This window comes from Sorex araneus, chromosome 2 (assembly GCF_027595985.1).
Source record: "Sorex araneus isolate mSorAra2 chromosome 2, mSorAra2.pri, whole genome shotgun sequence".
NCBI classification, from domain to species: Eukaryota; Metazoa; Chordata; class Mammalia; order Eulipotyphla; family Soricidae; genus Sorex; species Sorex araneus.
In genome coordinates this window covers 217,313,479-217,335,996 of record NC_073303.1, presented here as the reverse complement: position 1 = coordinate 217,335,996, position 22,518 = coordinate 217,313,479, and the positions used below count along the sequence as shown (strand labels likewise).

At 44.7% G+C, this 22,518-nt stretch overlaps 1 protein-coding gene and 2 non-coding genes across 3 annotated transcripts; 2 read left to right on the top strand and 1 right to left on the bottom strand.

Annotated features, from left to right (window-relative positions):
• Positions 1-4,314: 4,314 nt before the first annotated feature.
• Positions 4,315-22,013, top strand: ATP23 (ATP23 metallopeptidase and ATP synthase assembly factor homolog). The gene is made up of 6 exons (XM_004601656.2): positions 4,315-4,719; positions 7,330-7,375; positions 8,661-8,742; positions 12,285-12,422; positions 15,597-15,680; positions 21,572-22,013. Exons 1-6 carry the CDS (start codon positions 4,539-4,541, stop codon positions 21,773-21,775), a joined length of 735 nt encoding a protein of 244 aa, XP_004601713.2. The 5' UTR covers positions 4,315-4,538; the 3' UTR covers positions 21,776-22,013.
• Positions 9,922-10,027, bottom strand: LOC129402838 (U6 spliceosomal RNA). Its single transcript, XR_008628877.1, has one exon. It is a non-coding gene; the product is annotated as a U6 spliceosomal RNA (small nuclear RNA).
• On the top strand, positions 18,711-18,817 carry LOC129402788 (U6 spliceosomal RNA). The gene has a single exon (XR_008628831.1). It is a non-coding gene; the product is annotated as a U6 spliceosomal RNA (small nuclear RNA).
• Positions 22,014-22,518: the final 505 nt, after the last annotated feature.

Sequence of the window (22,518 nt, the reverse complement as noted above, 5' to 3'; positions counted from 1 at the left end):
TTTTCTTTCTTTCTTTCTTTCTTTCTTTCTTTTTGCTTTTTGGGTCACACCCGGCAATGCACAGGTATCACTCCTGGCTCTGCACTCAGGAATTACCCCTGGCGGTGCTCAGGGGACCATGGGGTGCTGGGAATCGAACCCGGGTCGGCCTTGTGCAAGGCAAACGCCCTACCCGCTGTGCTATTGCTCCAGCCCCAAAGTCTGCTGGATTTTCAGTGACCTTCCACATGTGTAGTAACGAAGGTGTTTTGCAAGTTGCGGAGACTTGGTGTGAAGCGGGTAGGAGTCTGAGCTAGGCTGGTGCCGGTGTGGGAAATTCACTGTGTAAGGTGCTTAAGTGTTTAAGTACTGACACTTAGAGCTCTTTTCCTGGTTCAATAGCAGTCTCTTTGTTTTATTTTTTACTTTACTTTACTTTACTTTTATTTATTTTGCTTTTTGGGTCACACCTGGCAATGCGCAGGAGTCATTCCTGGCTCATGCACTCAGAAATTATCACTGGCGGCGCTCAAGGGACCATATGAGATGCTGGAATTCGAACCCAGGTCCGCCGCGTGCAAGGCAAACGCCCTACCCGGTGTGCTATCACTCCAGCCCCTTTACTTTAATTTTATTTATTTATTCATTTATTCATTTATTTATTCTTTTTTGGACCATAAGGGATGCTGGGAATCGAACCCGGGTTGGCCACGTGCAAGGCAAATGCCCTATCCGCTGTGCTATCGCTCCAGCCCCAGGATGATATTCTTTTGAAAGAGCACTCAAACCTTTTTAGCGCGCCCCCAAACACGTCTGAGCATCTCATGCGCTATCTGTTCCAAACGGCGGGTAACCTTTCTGTGCTTCCGGTTGCCCCGGCAACCGTTTAACCACGCGCCCGCCCCCGCTCCGGCCACTCTTCCCAGAACGCTGCGCGCCTTTTTACGTTCACTTCCTGGATGGGCTGGCTGACTCCTTCCTGAACTGTCACGGCAACAGCTCAGGTGTGGGGCGATTACCTGCTTCGTGGGATCACTAGGAGGGAGTGGCGAGTGTCTGGAAGGCGGTGGGGACTACTTTGTTCCTTGCCAACGTTCAAAATGAATGGAAAGCTAATGAAACGCTATTCTGTCGCCTTTTTTGCTTGGTTTTCAGTATGTGGATGAGACGTTTATTATTACAAAAGGGAAAGTGATGAGTACTTTAATTATAAGCGACCTCTTTTGTAGCTGTGATATATTTAAAATCTTTAAACTCTTCATTTCCTTTTACAAAAAGCAGTTATTTTTCTTTAGAAAATGTTTAAATATCACAACTCAGACCCAGGATTCAGAACTCGTTGCAGCAGTCTGCAGATGACAAAATTTCAAAATCACATTGTGTTACAAAAGTAACAAAACTTTTGTAAACATTCAAGATAGTAACGTCATCAACACAGTTTACACTGTTTCTCTTATTGGACTCCGGGATAGTTTCAGTTCTTTTTGCCCTCATTCAGTTCTTTTTGCCCTCAGTCATTACTGCAATGCAGAAATAAAAACCGTTCTATTAAAATCTTTGCCTATACTCTCATTTCTTTATGGTACTTATTTTTCCTGTTTCCCATTGGGTCAAATGGATTGCACATAATTTATTCTAAAGTGAAGCTACAAATATATCCAAAGTCTGCTCAATTTGGGGCTGGAGCAATAGCACAGCGGGTAGGGTGTTTGCCTTGCACACGGCCAACCCGGGTTTGATCCCCAGCATCCCATAGGGTCCCCTGAGCACCGCCAGGAGTAATTCCTGAGTGCAGAGCCAGGAGTAACCCCTGTGCATTGCCATGTGTGACCCCAAAAGCAAAAAACAAAACAAAACAAAACAAAGTCTGCTCAATTAAAGTTAAATTGTTTTGGGGGGTAAGGACCACTGGTACTGGGGCTCACTGGACCATACCTGATGATGGGGTTAGGGGAGTGACTGAAGTCCCCCCACACCATTGACGTCATGCACAGTGCAGGCATACATGTGCAGGCATGTGTCCTTCCATGCCCCCAGCACTATTCAGGTTCTTAAAGCTTACAGTTCTGATGCTAAAGATACTGTGCAACATTAGGACAATTCCAGAGAATACAGCAATACTCATTTCTAGACAGTTATTTTGCCATAAAATTCTAATTTTCTCCCTTTGTTGCCTTCAGTAATGAATATTTTAAAAAGTTTGCTAATTTCTAGGGGGAAATTAGACTTTTAATTTGTATTTTTTTAATGTAGCTGAGTTTATTTTAAATAGTTTTTCAAATAGTTTTAGAGGTATGGCTCATTCCAATCTAATTTTCCTTTCTTTTTTTAAAAATATTTTTTATTAGTGAATCATCGTGAGACAATCTCATTTTATTTATCAAGCTTTCCCTAGTTATTCCAGACTAGTCCCACTAATCTGTTATGGTTTTATTTTCTATATGCATACTAACATTTTACTAGGTTGTGGTTCTGGGTGAATTACTCCGTTTTCCTTATGTACAAATACTGATTTTTAAGAGTCATTGTGGGGATTAGAAATGATGTATCCAGGGTGTTGGAACATTGTTTCACTGAGACTCTATCCTCAACTTTATAACTGTATATCTCAGGGTGATTAAAAAAGAAAAGTAAGAAAAAGAAATAATGTATCCAGAGGTCTGAGAGGAAGCTCAACTAGTGACCAGCTTAGTAGAAAAAGTACCAGGAGGCCCATGTTGGCTTCGTGGTTTGACATGGTTCCCAAGCACTGCTAGGAGCAACCGTGAACACCATCAGCTGTGCCACACCCCCCCAAAGAAGAAATGATTTATCCGAGGTGAACTCAATCAGAAGTGGCCGCCCCCTCCCACTTCCCCCCAGGCACACGGAGAGATGCTGCTCAGGGGTTACTCTTGGCTTTATATTCAGGAATCAGTCCTGGCAGTGCTCTGGGGATCACATGGGATGTCAGAGACTACATGGGATGTTAGGATAAAACCCAGGTCAGCCATGTGAAGGCAAGTGCCATAACTGCTATGCTATCTCTTTGGCCCAGGCTCCTTTTGTAAACTAAAAGACTCCAGCATTCTATTTACATAAGTGTTTGTATTGGTTAATTTCAATGAATGAATGATCCTAGTATCTCAATTTAGATACATCTATGACACATAAGCACTGTTTATAATCCTAAAGCCCTCTTGATACTTGTATTAAACATTTTTTGAAAGTTTTTGTGTGTGTATGTGTGAGTCACTCCGGGTCTTAAACCTGAGCTTACTCTTGGCTCTGTGCTCAGGGATCATTCTTGGTGGGGTTTTTGGGGATCATATCCGGTGCAGGAGATGGAACCTGAGTCAGGTGAAAGCAAGGTGAGCATCCTACCCGCTGTATTATTTTTCCTACCCTGTTCATGCATTTCTTATATAAACTGCATAATCCTATTTAGTCACAGCAATTCTCTTATTCCAACCATCACAACAGGTGCTGACTAAAAGTGTGAGTTGAATAATTGTTTTTGTTTGGGGCCACATCTGGCAGTGCTCGGGATTACTCCTGTGCTCAGAGATCACTCCTGGTGGTGCTGGGAGGTGGGGGGTGGGTGGCGAGGAGGGCAGGGAAGAGGGGAGGGGGACGCATATGGAGTGCCGGGCATCGAACCCGGCTGGACTGTGTGCAAGGCAAGTGGCCCTATGCACTGTGCTTCTGCTCTGGCCTCTGAGTTGAGTATTTTGAATGGGAAAAGAGAGTCACACATCAACTGAAACTTGGAAGACTGTGATGAAAGTGATAACAGGTACAAAGAATTTTGCACATTGTGAGAGCAAGGGAGCTAATTTTGATTTAGGTATCTGGGAATGACCCGTAGAATAGGATTTATTTGATCAGAACTTCATAGTGGGGCAGAGAAAGGGGTTCAACGCCCCTCATCTTGCCCCGCATCTTTACTCAGGCCTCTAGCCAGGCCCTCCCGTCCTCGAACTTATGGTCATCAACTTGACCAAGTCCTACCCTCCTACCCTGTCGCCCCGCCCTCCTTACCCTGTTGCCCCGCCTTTCTCTCCGCTCACTCCGCCCCTCTGCCTGTAGCCCCGCCTACCTGTCACGAGACCCCGCCCACCCACCATATAGCCCCGCCCACATACACTATAGCCCCGCCCTCCTACCCTGTCACCCCGCCCTCCTACACTGTCTCCCCGCCTTCCTGTCCTATAACCCCGCCCACCTACCCCGGAGCTCCGCCCTCCTACCCTGTCTCCTCGCTCTCCTGTCCCATAACCCCGCCTACCTACCTGGAGCTCCGCCCTCCTACCCTGTCGCTCCGCCCTTCTCTCCGCTCACTCCGCCCCGCCAACCCCCTGCACCCCGCGCCGCCCCGCGCCCCAGCCCGGGCCCGGCCCCGCGGCCTCAGTCCTGCTCGGAGGGTCCTCCCGCCCAACGTCCTCAGCTCCGCCCCGCGCGGGGTGGGCCTAGCGGAGGGCGGGCCCCAGCCGTGGCGTTGGCGGAAGGGCCCTCACCTTTCCGCGTCCCCCCTGGGCGGCGGCGGGCGGGAGGGGCCAGTGGCGGGGCCGGTGGTCGGCATGTCTGGGGAACCCGGGGGGCGCGGCCAGGGCCCGGAGCAGCAGCAGCAGCAGCAGCACGTCGGCTGCCAAGTGTTCCCCGAGCGGCAGGCCCGCGGGCACCCCCCGCCAGGGTTCCTCTCCAGCTTCTTCTCCAACCACCAGAAGTGCCAGCTCATGCTCCTGCAGACGCTGCGGACAAGTAGGCGCGGGGGCCCGGCGCTGGGGGCGCGCAGGCTGGAGTGTGGCGGCAGCGGCCGGGGAAGGAAGGGCCGGAGCGGGGCGGCGTGCTGGGCATCGGCTTTCCGGCCGGCCCCGAGGCCCCAGGGTTGCTTTTGTCTTGGGGCCACATCCCGCGGTGCTGATCAGGGCTCACTCCTGCCTCTTTTGCTCGGGGGTCCCTGGGGGCGGACTCCGGGGGCCGTTGGGGGTGCCGGGGCTCGAACTTGGGTTCGCTGGGTGCAAGGCAAGCGCCCTGCCCGCTTTGGTTCAGTCCCCTGATTTTAGAAGGAGCAAAGGATCGGGCCAGGAGTTTGCCTCCCCCCAGCCCCCGTCTTTCCCCCTCCCTATACCCCCCCCACCCACACACTCACTAGTCTGATAGATTCTCAGAAAATTCTTTGAAAATTCTACAGCAACGCGCGGCTTTTAGAGTCCGGGTGAGACAGGAGTTTCAAAAGTCACCTTGATTAAGGCATACCTCCTGCTGGCAAGAGCCAAACAGGGTTACAAACCTCCCCTTCCTTAGCCTTCATACACAGATGAAATTCTGAGAGTAGAACCCCTTTGAAATGGACCGAATGAGAAATTTTGAGTAGCTGAATCCTGTGCATTTTTTGGGTAGAGAGAGTCCACAGGACCCCCGAAAGATAAAGACCACTTTGGTGGGTTAAATAGAGACCCAGCTACCCGCGGATCCGTTTTCTCTGTAGACCCAGGGACATGGCATTAGAGATTTCCTCACCCCTTGACTTATATAGAGTCTTGCCAAGGAGCGCCTGGAAAATCACTTAAACATACTTGTCCCAAGGTAGGGTTACTTGTAGTTCATTGTTTCATACTTTTTCATAGCCATCACTCAGTCATCATTCAAATGCCCACTTACCCAAAGATGTACTAGCCTTCAGTGCCTGTTAGGAAATTGCCGGAGAGAGGAAGGAGGGCAGAGGGAAAGTTGACATCGACATTTTTTTGCTAGCGTTCATTGCCTCCGAGGTTGTGTTCTGGTCCCTGGAAAGACAAAGAGGAGTAAGGATGTTGGCTTGAAGATGTTTGGAAGCGGGCCACAGTGGAAAGAACATAGACTTGGACAGGAATTTAAATTCTGGTCATTGTTAGTGTGGAGGAAGGAATGCTATTAATTTTCTGATCCCTTCTAGCCTTTTTGCTGGGGCGGGGGAAGGACAATGAGGGCTAAAAACACTTCCTTTATTTTATTTTATTTTTTGCTTTTTGGGTCACACCCAGCGATGCTCAGGGCTTACTCCTGGCTCTGCACTCAGGAATTACCCCTGGCGGTGCTTGGGGGACCCTATGGGATGCTAGGAATTGAACCTGGGTCGGCCGCGTGCAAGGCAAACACCCTACCTGCTGTGCTATTGCTCCAGCCCCAAAACACTTCCTTTAGGGTTGTGAGGAGTAGATGTTTTGAGTCTGAGGGGCGGAGTACGGGGCAGCTGATCTTCCAGTGGAGGAGATGGGCCGTGAGGAGGGTGGGTTACCCGTCCTGGGGCAGGTGGGTGAAATATATGTTCACTAAATAGTATCAATAATTATTTTATGGTTTACACTCTTTTTCTTTTTTAAAGGCCACACCCAGCTGTGCTCAGGACTTACTCCTGGCTTTGCTCTCAGAAATCACTCCTGGTGGGCTCAGGGGACCATATGAGGTGCCAGGAATCGAACCTGGGTTGGCAGCATGCACAGTAAATGCCTTACCAGCTATACTTTCTCTATGGCCCCAGTTTTAATTTTTACACTCTTAAGACATTTACACTCTTTTTTTTTTTTTTTTTGCTTTTTGGGTCATACTCAGAGATGCACAGGGGTTGCTCCTGGCTCTGCACTCAGGAATTACTCCTGGCGGTGCTCGGGGGACCCTATGGGATGCTGGGAATCGAACCCAGGTCGGCCATGTGCAAGGCAAATGCTCTCTCCACTGTGCTATCGGTCCAGTGATCTTGACCTGGTGGCTGCTTGGCCTTCCTGGGATACCTCAGCTGCCAGCATCTCTGAGATCAGTCCTGAAGCTGGACCCTATTCATTTATTTTTGAGTCTCAATCTACCCCCAGCTCAGGGTAGGGGCAGATCATGGTTATTCTGCATCCCCCACACCCCCTGCTGGACACGAGGAACCATATCCCTGTGCCCTCCTCCTTCCCCTCACCAGTAAATGAGAAGACAGAGAAGAAGTATATACATTTCAGTGCTTATTAACTTGTAATACTTTTTATTTTTTGGGGGGAGGGCTTTGGTGCACCTCTGGTGGTGCTTAAGAATCAATCCTGACCCTGAGTTCATGGGTCACTTCTGGTGGTGCTTGGGAACCATATGTGATGCCATGGATCCAACCAGGGTTTGGTTGCATGTAAGACATGTACCTTACCATGATACTGTTTATCTCTCTAGCCCTTATGTGAATTTAGGCCTTTATAATGGTTTATTTATTTTTTATTAGTTTTAAGTAATATTACTTCATTGAGATGTCTGAGTTACTTCTGGATAATGTATCTTCTATACTGCCACTTGGATAATTTAACTGGTGTTGCTTTTTCCAAATTAGCATACTTAATCGAACCCGTGTCTTTCTAGATCCATACGTCAAACTTCTCCTTGATGCCATGAAACACACTGGATGGTAAGTCTTCTTGAAGTACGCTGAATATCCTGGTTGCTGAAATACAAAATCTCAAAAATTGAAATTACTTAAGATTTTCATTTCTGGCTATGGAAAAGCTCTTTCTAAATGTAGGTGATGGTTATTGGCTGCATTTTCTCCAGGCAGCCCTTATCCTCTTTGGGACATCTCTGCTCTGGATTACTAAATCCCTAATACTACCATTCACCTAGGGACTTAGTAAAGATAGTCACTGTCACTGTCATCCCGTTGCTCATCAATTTGCTTGAGTGGGCACCAGTAACGTCTCCATTGTGAGACTTGTTATTACTGTTTTTGGCATATCAAATGTGCCACGGCTCATTCCATGAGGGCGAGATACTCTCGGTAGCTTGCCAGGCTCTCCGAGAGGGGCAGAGGAATCGAACCCGGGTCGGCTGCGTGCAAGGCAAACGCCCTACCCGCTGTGCTATCGCTTTAGTAAAGACAATACTAAAAAATATTTCTTGTAAGTAATTACCAAACTTAACTTTTTCACTACCTCAGCCTCAGCATTGTCAGTGATGGATAAGAATTCACAGCTGCCACATCGGTGTCATCTAGGGATGGCTTAACTTCCTTCAAGGGACTGAGAGGAAGTAACTTCTGGGATCCCTTAACATTCTGGATGACAGGCAGGAATTCCAGCCTAGTTTCAGTATGATTTCAATCAGTTTACCAAATGCCTTGTGGAATCAAGCTGTCGACTCTGAATTACTATCAGTTTTGCAGATAAAAGAATCTGAGTCTTGGGGCTGGAGAGATAGCACAGCGGGGAGGGCGTTTGCCTTGCACGTGGCCTACCCGGGTTCAAATCCCAGCATCCCATATGGTCCCCTGAGCACGGCCAGGGGTAATTCCTGAGTGCAGAGCCAGGAGTAACCACTGTGCATCGCCAGGTGTGACCCAAAAAGCAAAAAAAAAAAAAAAAAAAAAAAAAAAGAATCTGAGTCTTTTTTTTTTTTTTTGGGTCACACCCGGCGATGCACAGGGTTACTCCTGGCTCATGCACTCAGGAATCACTCCTGGCAGTGCTCGGGGGACCCTATGGGATGCTGGGAGTCGAACCCTGGTCGGCCGCGTGCAAGGCAAACGCCCTATTCGCTGTGCTCTGGCCCCCAAGAATCTGAGTCTTGACTCGGAGCTTTGCCAGTGTTTCTTTCGTGTTAGTGGCGCGGGATTAAGTGATGTGGGTCTTCTGACTCAGGACCCAGGGCTGATGTCCATGCCAGGTGCTAATTCTGGATGTTGTCTCTAATTTCTTTAGTGAAGTGAACAGAGAAAGGCACTTTTCATGTGAAGACTGTAATGGAAATGTCAGTGGAGGTTTTGATGCTTCAACTTCTCAGGTAGGATTTTTCTTTTATTTTGGTGGGGGGAGGTTTTTGACCATATCCCTAGGTGCTCAGGGGCTATTTCTTGCACTGTGCTCAGGAACAACCCTTAGTGATGCTGGGGGAATCATATGTGGTGCCAGGGATCAAATTAGGGTGGGCCACAGAGGCTGCATACAAGGCAAATGCCTTACCTCGCCCCTCAAGTGGACATTTTTGCTAAGTTGTATTCTTTCATGTAATTTTCTCTCTTGGTACTTACTGATCATCTTCTATATGCTGGGCATTCCTTTGGTAGATGGTATTGGATTAAAAATATGGTCCTTTTATGAATCTTACATTTTATGAGAGGACATGGATATAGACAAATTACAAAATTTGAGTAAGGTCAAACTTTATTTTTTTTTTTTGAGGGGGGCACTACCAGCAGTACTCAGAGGTTACTCCTGGCTCTGTGCTCAGGGATCACTCCTGATAGGGCTTGCCGGGGACTGAACTTGGGCTGGCCTCATGCAAGGCAAATTCCTCATCCATGGTATTATCACTCTAGCCCCTAAATAGGTCAAACTTTTTGTGAGTACGGGCAGATAAATGGTTACCAATGGTACAGTGATATAGTTGACTAACAGATGCCGACAGATTAGATTTGAGAATTTTATTTATTTATTATTATTATTTTTTATAATTAAATTTTTTATTAGTGAATCATTGTGAGGTACAGTTACAGACTTACAACTTTTCGTGCTTGTGTTTCAGTCATACAATGATTGAGTACCCATCCCTCCACCAGTGCCCATTCTCCACCACCGATGACTCCAGTATCCCTCCCACCACCCCCACCCTCCTGCCCCACCTCTGTGGCAGGGCATTCCCTTTTTTAAAAATATGAAACACTTCGAAATTTATCAGTTACACATGCGGGGTGGGGGGCTGGGGAGGTGGGGGTAGGGAGGGAGGTATACTGTGATTCTTGGTGGTGGAATATGTGCACTGGTGAAGGGATGGGTATTCGAGCATTGTATAACTGAGACTTAAACCTGAAAGCTTTGTAACTTTCCACATGGTGATTCTATACAAGAATAAAAATTAAAAAAAAAAAAAGGTTAGTTAGGTATTCAAAATATCTGTTTCAAGTGGAATATTCCTTGCTGGATATTGTTCTATTTTTCCAGTGTGTGTACATACATATACAAAAAAAATATGAAACACTTCATGAACTTGCATGTCAAATTGTGCAGAGGCCATGCTAATCTTCTCTGTATCGTCCCAATTTTAGAATATGTGCTGCTGAAGTGAGCATTAGGTTTGAGAATTTTAAAGCCTCTTTGTGGCAGAGGAAGATAGAGACTTTTGTACATAGCAGCGTATCATGATCAAAGGTTGTTTTGGGAAGGCACAAGTCATGTGTGTCTTGCTAAGCAAGAGTGCAGGAATGAATGAGGGTTATAGAGAAACAGGACAGGAACTGGTGAGCCGTGTAGTCTCAAAGCTCCTCTGTCTAAGGTGCAGGGGACGCTCAGTTCTGTAGACCAACTTTCCAGTTCTGTTGCGTTTGGCCACTTGTTGCTTCATTTACTATCTATCTCCATTTTATTCTCTTCTATTTTCAGATATTCCATTTTTAGATTGGTCTCCTTTTTCCTTAAATTCAGAAAATCCTTTTTTTTATTAAAAAAAATTAATTTCCAAGTGTTTGAGTTATTTTCCCAGTTTCTCTTTGTCATTAATTTCCGTTTTCAAAGCATCTTTGAGAGAATAGTTTATATGAATACTGTCTTCTTTTTTCTTTTTCTTTTTTCTTTTTTTTTTTTTTGCATTTTGGGTCACACCTGGTGATGCACAGGGGTCACTCCTGGCTCTGCACTCAGGAATTAGCCCTGGCGGCACTCTGAGGACCATATGGGATGCTGGGAATCGAACCTGGGTCGGCCGCGTGCAAGGCAAACACCCTACCCGCTGTGCTATCGCTCCAGAGATTGTTTTTATTGACCAAAACTTACTTAGAAAGATGTGAGGGGACAGAAAGAGAGCAAATACATATTCAAGAGAGAATGTGGGCTTCTCCAGAGTGGAAAAAAGCTACAGGCAAAAATCACAGGGGTAAGCAAGTAAGATCCACGTTCAAGGGAGAGCATGAACTTGAGCAGCAAACCAGGAAGCAAGCCAGCAAAGAGACGTGGAGAGATACTTGTTTAAATGAGAACATGGGGCTGAAGAGCAAGTTTGATTTCTTTTTAGTTTTTAATTTTTAAAAATTTTATTTTTCATATAAATAAATTGCACTGCCCCTGGCGCTGTGTAATCCCATCAATAGCTAACATCTAGAGACTATAAAACCAAGCTCCTGGAAGTGACTTCTGATAGCCTTGTTCTCCCTCTCAGAGAACCTGACAAGCTACCTCGAGAGTCTGTTGCCCGCTTGGGGGAGCCTGGCAAGCTCCCCGTGGCGTATTCATATCCCAAATACAATAACAATTATATTCATGCCTCTCGGAGAGCCCGGCAAGCTACTAAGAGTATTCTGCCTGCATGGCAGAGCCTGGCACTCTCCCTGTGGCATATTCGATATGCCAGAACCAATAATGATAGGTCTCATTCCCCTGACCCCGAAAGAGCTTCCAATCATTGGGAAAGATGAGGAAGAAGAAGTTGCTAAAATCTCAGGGCTGAGTATAATAGAGAAGTTACTGGTGCCGATGCCAGTGATACAGTGATTTTCCATAAAGTTGTTCACAGTAATTGATTACTTTCAGTATTTCAATACCAATCCCAGCACCATTACACCATTACAACTTCCCACCAACATTATCTTGATTTTATGCAGTGATGCTTGTTGACCTTGCATGTGTTCTGTCATGGAGAATGTCCCGCGTGCACTGGAAAAGAATTTGTACGCGACTCTTTGGGGATGAAGGACTTTGTAGAGATCTGCTAGGCCTTTTAGCTGTGTTAAACAGTTGGGAACTCTCACTTAAATTAAAATTTGTACTGTCCCATTAGTTGCCGATTGACTAATCGCTAATAAGAATAAAAATCTTAAATAATCATTTTGATTTGGTCTCGCTTAATTCTAGGGGCTCCCTTAATTCTAACAATAAGGTAGGTACTCCCTGTTTTCCATTGTTGAGAAAATAAGACACGCTATTAAGAAACTTTCTCAATGGTCACCGAGTTAGTATGGAGTGGGACTGGAATTTCAATCTGCCGGCTTCATTTCAATGTCCACCCCTTTTTATTATAGTGTCATAAAGTCTAAGACCGATTGGTACATTCACCAGGCAGGTATATGAACAGACATCTGTCAGTGCTATGAGCTCAAAGAGAAGAGAAAGGAGAAGTTCGACACTGGGGAAGACTTAGTGGAGCAGGCATAGGTAGAACCTTTGATAGATGGGTGGGGGCGGGGGCTGGGAGAGGGTTGGTGGAGAATAGGGACCGTAGGGACCATGTGAAACCGCCTTCCCTTTTGTGCGAGAAGATGAAATATATGAGCAATGAGAGTCAAGTTTAGAAATAACTGTGACTTTCTTTTACCTTTGTGTCTTTGTATCTTGTAGATTGTTTTGTGCCAGAATAATATCGGGAGTCAGGCTCACATGAACAGAGTGGTGACCCACGAGCTCATTCATGCCTTTGATCACTGTCGTGCCCACGTTGACTGGTTTACCAACGTCAGACATTTGGCCTGCTCAGAGGTGAGTGTTATTGTGGCAGTAACGTTTGTTCCCCCAGAACATTCAGTTTGAGCATTTATTCAAGTATAATTTATTTAAATGTATCTTTTTTTGGGGGGGGTCACACCTGGTGATGCACAGGGGTTATTCCTGGCTCTGCATCAGAAATTACTCCTGATGGTGCTCAGGGGACCCTATGGGATGCTGGGAATCGGACCCGAGTTGGCTGCGTGCAAGACAAATGCCTTACCCGCTGTGCTATCGCTCCAGCCCCGTATCCCTTTTCTTACTGTCATACTTCCATGTCACTCTTGTTCACTTTGCTGAATATAATTTTTGAGATACGAGAGTTTAAAAGTATCTTAGAATTGTCTTTAAGTATAACCATTAAATCCTAATAAATATGACTATACTTACAAGGACTGGAGCGATAGCACAGCAGGTAGGGAGTTTGCCTTGCACACAGCTGACCCAGGTTTGATTCCTCCGCACCTCTCGGGGAGCCCGGCAAGCTACCGAGAGTATCCAGCCCGCACGGCAGAGCCTGGCAAGCTCTCCGTAGTGTATTCGGTATGCCAAAAACAGTAACAAGTCTCACAATGGAGACGTTACTGGTGCCCGCTCGAGCAAATCGATGAACAATGGGATGACAGTGCAAATAATTAGTTAATAACTATTAGTTAATATTTAACATTTACTGAGGACTCTGATTTTACTCTTCCTAACGATCCATTCTGTAATCCCTGTTTTATATATGTGGAACATGGCGTAGTTGTTTAGGTCTTAGGGGTAGTAAGTGATAGTAAGAATTACATCCAGGGTCCTTGCTGATTTGCCGTGCTGCGAATGTAGGTGAAATTCCTTGCTTGGTCTAGAGTAAAACATGTAGTCTCCAAAATTTAACATAAAGGGGCTGGAGCAATAGCACAGCGGGTAGGGCGTTTGCCTTACACGAAGCCGACCCGGGTTCGAGTCCCCGGCATCCCATATGATCCCCTGAGCACCGCCAGGAATAATTCCTCAGTGCAAAGCCAGGAGTAACCCCTGTGCATCACCAGGTGTGACCCAAAAAAAGCAAAAAAAAAAAAAAACACCACAAAAACCAAAAAAAAGAATCCAAAAAAACAAAATCAAAATTTAACATATCTCTCTCTCTCTCTCTATATATATATATATGTATGTATATATATATATATATATATATATATATATTATTAAGCCCTTTGGATTGCTCTTAAAAATATACATGTATATCTCTGGCCCTAGAGAGATATGTATTTCATTAATTGCAGATTTCAACCTGCTGAAAGGCTAACAAAAAATATCCAAAAATTCAGAATTGCGCATTGGAGAGCTAGGAGTACATGGTTAAGGAGCTTGCCTTGCATGTGACCAACCTGGTTTAATATCTGGTGCCCCAGATGGTGCTCCAGGCACCGCCAGGAATGATCCCTGAGCACAGAGCCAGTAGTAAGTCCTGGGCATGCTGTGTGCACTCCCTCCCCCCCGAAAAACCCAAAACAATCAAATGTTTATTTTATATCTTAGATTTTTTTCTTTCATTGAAATTAATAAACAGTTAATTACATGCATCTAGTTACATGTCATATTATTTGTAGATTTGTAGAATAGTTCTTTTTTTTTTTTTTTTTTTTTTTTTTTTTGCTTTTTGGGTCACACCCAGCGATGCTCAGGGGTTACTCCTGGCTTTGCACTCAGGAACTACTCCTGGCGGTGCTTGGGGGACCATATGGGATGCCGGGGATCGAACCCGGGTCGGCCGCGTGCAAGGCAAACGCCCTACCCGCTGTGCTATCGCTCCGGCCCCAGAATAGTTCTTTTTAATAGATCTCTTTAATAGAGCTCTCTTGGATGTCAGGAGGAACAGGACTATATTATTGTAGAAATCATAACTGGGTCATTCTGTTTGAAAAAAATTGGTGAGGTTGGTTGTAGAATTTCTGGTTATATTTCTAAGACTTTTATCTATTAAGACCGCACTTTACCTTAAAAGTACAGTAAATCAGAAAATATTTCCTAATCATAGCAAGACCAGTTTGAGATGTCCTTGTTTTTTTTTTTTTTTGGGTCACACCCGGTAATGCACAGGGGTCACTCCTGGCTTTGCACTCAGGAATTACCCCTGGCGTTGCTCAGGGGACCATATGGGATGCTGGGAATCAAACCCGGGTCAGCTGTGTGTAAAGCAAATGCCCTCTCTGCTGTGCTATCACTCCGGCCCTTGTTTTTGATTCTTTGAGCTTCCTACTACTTAATTTTTCATAGGGCACTTAAGGCCATGTAGGTTATGATTTACCTAGGTTTATGGGAAGGTCCAAGAGAGTTTCAGCAATATAGCCTGGTGTTGGGGGCGTTCATATGGCAAATGTCATGTATCTAGCTTTAAGTTCACATTTGAAACTCATTTTGCTCATCTTTGACGGGGCTGGAGAGATAGTACAGGCGTCAAGGCACTTGTCTTGCACATGACAGACCCGGGTTCTGCCTCCAGCACTGCGTATGGTCTCCTGAGCCCTGCCTGTGGTAAGCTCTGAGCGTGGCTGGGTGTGGCCCCAAAAATAAAAGCAGGGGAAAAAAAGAGAATACTTTCTTGAAATCCTTTTGGTAATTTCTAGAAGTGTTTGTATAGCATGGAGAGCATGGACTTTAGTGGTGGAGTCTAACCCTCTGACTTCTGGTTATAGAAGAAATTAGTCCCATCAGTAATGCTGCACTGTAAAGTTTTGAAAATTCCCTTCGGTAAGCAGTTATACCCCCTGCTCAACATATGTGACATTGTCAAGCATAGATCGTGGATGTCCGATTTTTTTCTTAAGAACTTTCTGAGATTGGGGCCAGAGCGATAGTACAGTGGGTAGGGCGTTTGCCTTGCACGCGGCCGACCTGGGTTCAATCCCCGGCATCCCATATGGTCCCCCAAGCACCGCCAGGAGTAATTCCTGAGTGCAAAGCCAGGAGTAACCCCTGAGCATCGCTGGGTGTGACCCAAAAAGCAAAAAAAAAAAAAAAAAAGAACTTTCTGAGATGATAGAGTTGAAAATAATTTTAAATATGTCTTACCTGTTTTTTAAAAAACACACTAATTATATATTCTTCTGCAGTTTAAAAATATGAGTTGCTGTAAATGTTTAGAGTGTAAGCACTTTCTTTCTGTTTGCCTCTCTCCTGTGATAGGTTCGAGCCGCCAACCTCAGTGGAGACTGTTCACTTATTAATGAAATATTCAGATTACGTTTTGGATTAAAACAACACCACCAGGTAAAAATTAACAGATGAAATCACATGCTTTCAGGAGTGCTCTGAGTTAAAGTAATAAATAAAGAAATGAGAAGTACATCCAATATTTGAAATTTAAAACACCTGTTTTATGAAAAGAATTGCATATATGTAAATAATTTGACTCAAATGGTAAATATGCTGTTTACATCCAGTATTTTTATAGAGTAAATAAACAATGTATTTACTGATTAAGTCAAATTTAGTTTTACCTGATAATTTACAACTGTGGATAAGATGTTTGTGAGTTTTGGTGTTGGGGATTGAACCCAGGTACTTTTACGTGTAAAGTATATGCCTCTCTAAGCTGCATCCTTATCCCTTACTGCATGAGAGATTGTTATAGAGAGAAGAGTTACAGTCTTATTCTTGGGACTTTTTGGATGGGAATAGATGTTCAAATAAAATCACAGCTTATCTTGCTTTTATCCTAGCAGTACTGGGTTTGTATTTTGAAAATAACAGTGCTATTCTTTGTTTATTTGTTTGTTTTTGTTTTTGAACCACACACATCTGTGCTCCGGGCTTACTCCTGGCTCTGCGCTCAGGGATCACTCCTAGTGGTGCTTGAGGCGGGTACCGGGGATTGAACTCTGGTCAGCTGCGTGAAAGGCGTACTATTGCTGTGGCCTCCAACTACAGTGTTATTATTTTTTGGCTTTTTGGGTCACACCCGGCGATGCTCAGGGGTTACAACTGGCTCTGCACTCAGGAATCACTCATGGCGGTGCTCAGGGGACCATATGGGATGCTGGGAATTGAACCTGGGTTGGCCCCGTGCAAAGCAAACATCCTACCCACTGTGCTATCCCTCCACCCTCTACAGTGTTATTTTTGAGACAAAAAAAATATCTCTCAAAACAGAGACTGCATTGCAGCACAGTTTTGGCTGTGTTACAACACTTTTATTTTTTATTTTATTTTTTTGTTTTTATGCCACACCCCGTGATGCTCAGGGGGTTGCTCCTGCTTCTGCACTGAGAAATTGCTCCTGGCAGGGCTCAGGGGACCATATGGGATGCCTGTGATCAAACCCGGTTTGGCCACATTAAGGTAAATGCCCTTCCTTCCTGCTATATTATTGCTCTGCCCTGTGTCAGAGCATTTTTTTTCTTTTGCTTTTTTGGTCACACCTGGTGATGCACAGGGGTTACTCCTGGCTCGTGCGCTCAGGAATTACTCCTGGAGGTGCTCAGGGGACCATATGGGATGCTGGGAATCGAACCCGGGTTGTGTGCTCTTCACAAACGCCCCACCCACTGTGCTATGGCTGTGTGCAAGGCAAACGCCCCACCCACGGTGCTGTGGCTCCAGCCCCTAGAGCATTTTTTAAAGGCTGTATGAAGGGATTAAAAAAAAAAAAGCTTTGGATTGGCAGTCTTTTTTATGATGGACTGAGCTAAGAAGAAATGTATAAGCAAGGCGTAAGCAAGAAATAGGCAGGATGATTCTGCTGGAAAGCTGTTTTTGTTTGTTTTCGGATCACACCCGGAAGGAAGCCAGGCTTACTCCTGGCTCGGTGCTGAGGGGTCTCTACTGGGGGCGTCAGGGACCATCTGTGGTGCCAGGCATCAAACCTGAATTAGCAGTATGCATGCAGGGCAAGTGCCTTTCCCGCTGTGCTGTCTCTCTGGCCCAGATCCTGCCAGAAAGCGTTGAAGATCTGTGATAGATAGAGGGTGGGAGAGGAAGTGTAGGGTAGAACCGATGAACTGACGGTGTAAGCAGTTTTGCCCACAATAACCAAGGGACTCCGTGTCCATGTTTTATTTTTGATTTCTCAAGTCATGCTCAGAGGGCATGGGGGTCATTCCGGTTGGTTCAGTTCTGGGGCTTGATGTAGGAGGCCATCTGGTACATGCTGGTGACTGAACCCGGGCCAGGCATAAGCCTTCTGCCACTCTGTTTAATAAAGATCAGTGTTGATGTTATTTGGGTGGAAGAGCACTGGTATTGTAGTGATAGAATATATTATAACTATTGTATTTATTATACAGTAATTTACTATAATGACAATTATGATGACTGTAATTTTTCTACGCAGTTATTTTTGTTGAAGTATCATGATTTTCAGTAGTATTGATATTATTGTCTATATTTGCAATACTGGGGGATAGCCAGGACATCTGATAGCCTACTTCTCCCTCTCGGAGAACCTGGCAAGCGACCGAGAGTTTCCTGCCCGCCTGGGAGAGCCTGGCAAGCTCCCCATGGCGTGTTCATACGCCAAAACCAGCAACAATGCTGGGTCTCATTCCCCTGACCCTGAAAGAGCCTCCAGTGTGGCACTGTTGGGAAGGATGAGTAAAGAGAGGCTGCTAAAATCTCAGGGCTAGGACGAATGGAGACGTTACTGAGACTGCTCGAGAAAATCAACGATCAATGGGATGATGATGATGATGATGATGATGATGATGATGATGACGATGACTTGCAATGCTACTACGTTGTACGCCCACCAGAGTGTCATTATCCCTCTGCCGTTATCCGAGGGCCCTAGCTTTCCCCATTCGCAGTTCGTTGGCAATTTCTCAGGATGTATTTCTTTGCAATGTTTCTGTTCCCTTGCTTTGTTGACTTATACTCCACCTGTGAGCATGATCATCTAGTATCTGCCTTTTTTCTTTTTAACTTACTTCACTTAGGATGACCCCATCAAGCTCCACCCAAGGTGCAGCGAACTGAAAGATCTCATGTTTTCATAATTGAATACTAGAAGACCATTTTATTGTTTTTATAACTGTCCCACAGTTTCTTTATCCACTCAGGTGTTTTTTGGCGCGCCAGTTGTTCTCAGATCTTGGTATTGTAAATAATGGTGCAGTAACGTAGGTGTGTGTATATGTCCTTTCGGGTGAGAGTTTCAGTGTTCTTGATATGTGCATTAAGGAGCATCTGCTGTGCCTGCTGGCAGAGTGAAATAAAGCTGGGAATGTGCAGAAAAAAGCAAATGATCGACAGGACCTGTAGCCATCTAGTGGTCAGCTGATGTTAGGAAAAGATTGAATGTTAGTGCTCGCTTTGGCAGCACGTATCCTAAAATTGGAACAATACAGAGAAGATTAGCATAGCCCCTGCACAAGGATGACACGCAAACTCGTGAAGAGTTCAATATTTTTTAAAGATTGCACTCATGTGTGGAATATAAAATAACAGAGTAGGAGACTAGCATCCAAGAATAGTAGAAATAAGGACCAGGAGGTTGGCTCCGTGGCTTGGAAGCGGGTCTCACATGCTGGGGAAAAAAGGCAGCTAAGATAGAGAAGGGAACACCAAGGAAAATGTGCATGGAGATTCCACGCGGGGAGGGTGATGCGTGCTGAAAGTAGACTAGAGACTGAACACGATGGCCACTCAATACCCCTATTGCAGACCACAACACCCAAAAGGAGAGAGAGAACAAAAGGAATACCCTGTCACAGAGGCGGGATGGGGTGGGGGGATGGGATTGGGGGTGGGAGGGATACTGGGTTCATTGGTGGTGGAGAATAGACACTGGTGGAGGGATGGGCTCTCGAACATTGTGTGAGGGAAACACAAGCATGAAAATGTGTAAATCTGTAACTGTACCCTCACGGCAATTCGCTAATTAAAAAATAAATAAATTAATTAAAAAAAAAGAAAAGAAGAAAAGATTAAATGTTATTTTTTTGAGAAATAGATTAAATGCTGTTTGAGGAATAGAATGGCAGGTTCTTATTCTTCGAGCATTTAGAATACTATGAAATTCTAGAGTATTACTGTATAATAGTCTGTAAATTATCTCTATAGGGAAATAGCTTTTTCTTTTTTTTTTTTTTTGCTTTTTGGGTCACACCTGGCGATGCACAGGGGCCACTCCTGGCTCTGCACTCAGGAATCGCCCCTGGCCGTTCTCAGGGGACCATATGGGATGCTGGGATTTGAACCCGGGTCGGCCGCGTTCAAGGCAAACGCCCTACCCGCTGTGCTATCTCTCCAGCCCCGCTTTTTCTTATTTAGAGGAATTTTTATTTTTTGTGTGGTACTGTGGGTCAAACTCAGAGAACATCATACACATGCAAGGCTGTGCTTTACTATTGAGCTATATCCCCAGCCTCATTAAATTAATTAACTAATTGAATCACTGTGAGATACACAATTACAAAGCTGTTTGTGATTGGGTTATAGTCATACAATGATTCAACATGCATCCCTCCACCAGTGTCCCTGTATCCCCCCACCCCCTCACCCCTGCAGCCTGCCTCTCTGGTAGGTTCTTTTCTTCTCTCTCTCTCTCTCTCTCTCTCTCTCTCTCTCTCTCTCTCTCTCCCCCCCCTCCCTCCCTCTGTTTTGGGCATTATGGTTTGCATAATGAGCATTATGCAAATAATGAGCATAAATGAGAAGCCATTATTTACCCATTTTCAGCACGCAGGGAGATAACTCATGCAAAGAGCGCTTAGAAAAAAAATGTGTATTTTTTTTTCCTCTTTGAAAAATTAAGACATTTTCAGATTATGTGTATATTTGGGCCATACTCAGCAATGCTCAGGCACTACTCCTGGCTCTGTGCTCAGGGGCCACTCCTGATGGCGGTGCTCGGGGACCATGTGTGGTGCCAGGGTTCAAACTGGGTTGCGCTGCCTGTAAGGCAAGCACCTTAAACTCCTGTACTATCTCCACAACCTGAGATTTGGTGTGTTTGCGGAGTGTGATTTCCTATTAGTCTGCAAGGAGAGTTCCCTCTCAAGGAAAAGTTATCTCGTATTGTTCAGCTGAAAAGTTGAGAGAGCATGCATACGAAATGTAGGTTGTAGACATTAAAAATTCAGCCAGAATCGTATTTCTTAAATAAATGCTTAATTTTTTAAAGTACTGTTTCACACTGGGAGGGACTGTTTTACAGACGTTGCCTGGAACTTCAGAGAATGCTGGTTTTGTTAATGAAGATGAGAAGATGGAAGCGGTCTTGCTTATTATATCTGAGTAGTTTGAATTGGGCTAACATGATCTATAATGTAACAATCTGAGGAAATTAGAGGACTTTTTTTCTTTTTTTTCTTTTTTTTTTTTTTTGGCTTTTTGGGTCACACCCAGCGATGCACAGGGGTCACTCCTGGTTCATGCACTCAGGAATCACCCCTGGCGGTGCTCAGGGGACCATATGGGATGCTGGGATTCGAACCCGGGTTGGCCACGTGTAAGGCAAACGCCCTACCCGCTGTGCTTTCGCTCCAGCCCCCTTTACTTTTTAATTGAATCGCTGTGAGGTAGTCCCTGACAAAGCTGTTTATGATTAGATTTCAGTCATAGAGTAGTTAAACACCCATCCCTCCACCAGTGCACATTTCCCAGCACCAGTGTCCCTAGGTTCCCTCCCATCCCCCCACCCCCACCCCCTGCCTCTATGGCAGGCGCTTTTCTTCTCTCTCTCTCTCTCTCTTTCTCTCTCTCTCTCTCTCTCTCTCTCTCTCCCTCCCTCCCTCTCTCCCTCCTTTTGGGCATTGTGGTTTGCAATATTGATACTGAAACGTTATCAAGAATACCCCTTACCTACTTTTAACCCTCAGATCTTGTTCCAGCGTGATCATTTCCAGCTATTATTGTCATACTGGTCCCTTCTCTATCTTACCTACCCTCCGCCCCTCGCACACTTGTGGTGAATTCCAACATTGGCCAGTCCTCCTAGCCGCTGCTTTCGCTGGCCATGGATATTAGTCTTCCGCTCTCTATATTTTTATGTACCACCAATGAATGCAGCCATTCTATATCTGTCCCTCTCCTTTTGACTCATTTCACTCAGCATGATACTTGAGGAAATTCATTTTAATTGTGATTTTGACAGAATGCAAAAATACTAGTTTATGATTAAATTTTCACATGAACTTAAAGCCACTTTTCTTTCTCCTTAGACGTGTGTGCGAGACCGAGCCATCCTTTCTATTCTGGCTGTTAGAAACGTTAGCAGAGAAGTAGCTCAGAAGGCTGTGGATGAAGTTTTTGAATCTTGTTTCAATGACCACGAACCTTTTGGAAGGATTCCGCATAACAAAACTTATGCAAGATATGCTCATAGGGACTTTCAAAACCGTGATCGATATTACTCAAATATATGAAGACAGTGATATTTATTTTACAGAAGTTCAATGATTATGAAGAAAATATGGTCGTAAAGCGGATAAATATATAAAGTTTGAACAAATGCAGCTGGAACAGAAGATAGTGATTCTAGCATCAGAAACGGTAACTGATAAGAGAAAATGAAATGGCCTTAAACTCCAAGGCAAAAATGTATCTTTGTAGCTAACTCTGATGAATTAGGCAAATAAATTACATTTTTTTGGGTATTTTCTATACTATTGTTTAAAAGAATTGTGTTTTTATTTAATTAGTGGTTTGTTTTTATTATTGCAATTATTTGAAATTTGATTATAAAACCTCTGAAATTTGTTGATGGTGACCACTGTTGATATATACATTAAAGGTAAAAAAAATGCACAGGTCTCATTTTAGAATAGTTATTGAGATCATCAAAACATACTCAGAATGAAGTTGGGAACAGTTCATTCTCTGATCAGAGCTTTCTCTCTCCCGGTTCTTTTGGGGATGATATCCCTTTATGGGGACAGTCCTGGTTATATGTTTTCCCCTTTTGCTTCAGAAAAAATACTCCATTAAATATATAGTGCAATCAGATTAAAATTTTATCGCAAGATTTTCAGATAACCATTCTCAATTCAGGCCACATATCTGAGTTTTGAATTAGGAAAAAATTGTCAGTCTTACTGAATTCCCTTTAACTGAGGCTGCATCTTCCACTGGTTCTACACAAACCTCTCTTGGCCTATGTCTGAGCTGA

Bases quoted from the DNA above. Each gene is read 5' to 3' on its own strand.
- ATP23 (XM_004601656.2), top strand. From the start codon at position 4,539: ATGTCTGGGGAACCCGGGGGGCGCGGCCAGGGCCCGGAGCAGCAGCAG. The intron at 7,376-8,660 runs GTAAGTCTTCTT...TAATTTCTTTAG, and splicing joins GCCATGAAACACACTGGATG to TGAAGTGAACAGAGAAAGGC. The intron at 12,423-15,596 runs GTGAGTGTTATT...CTCCTGTGATAG, and splicing joins GACATTTGGCCTGCTCAGAG to GTTCGAGCCGCCAACCTCAG.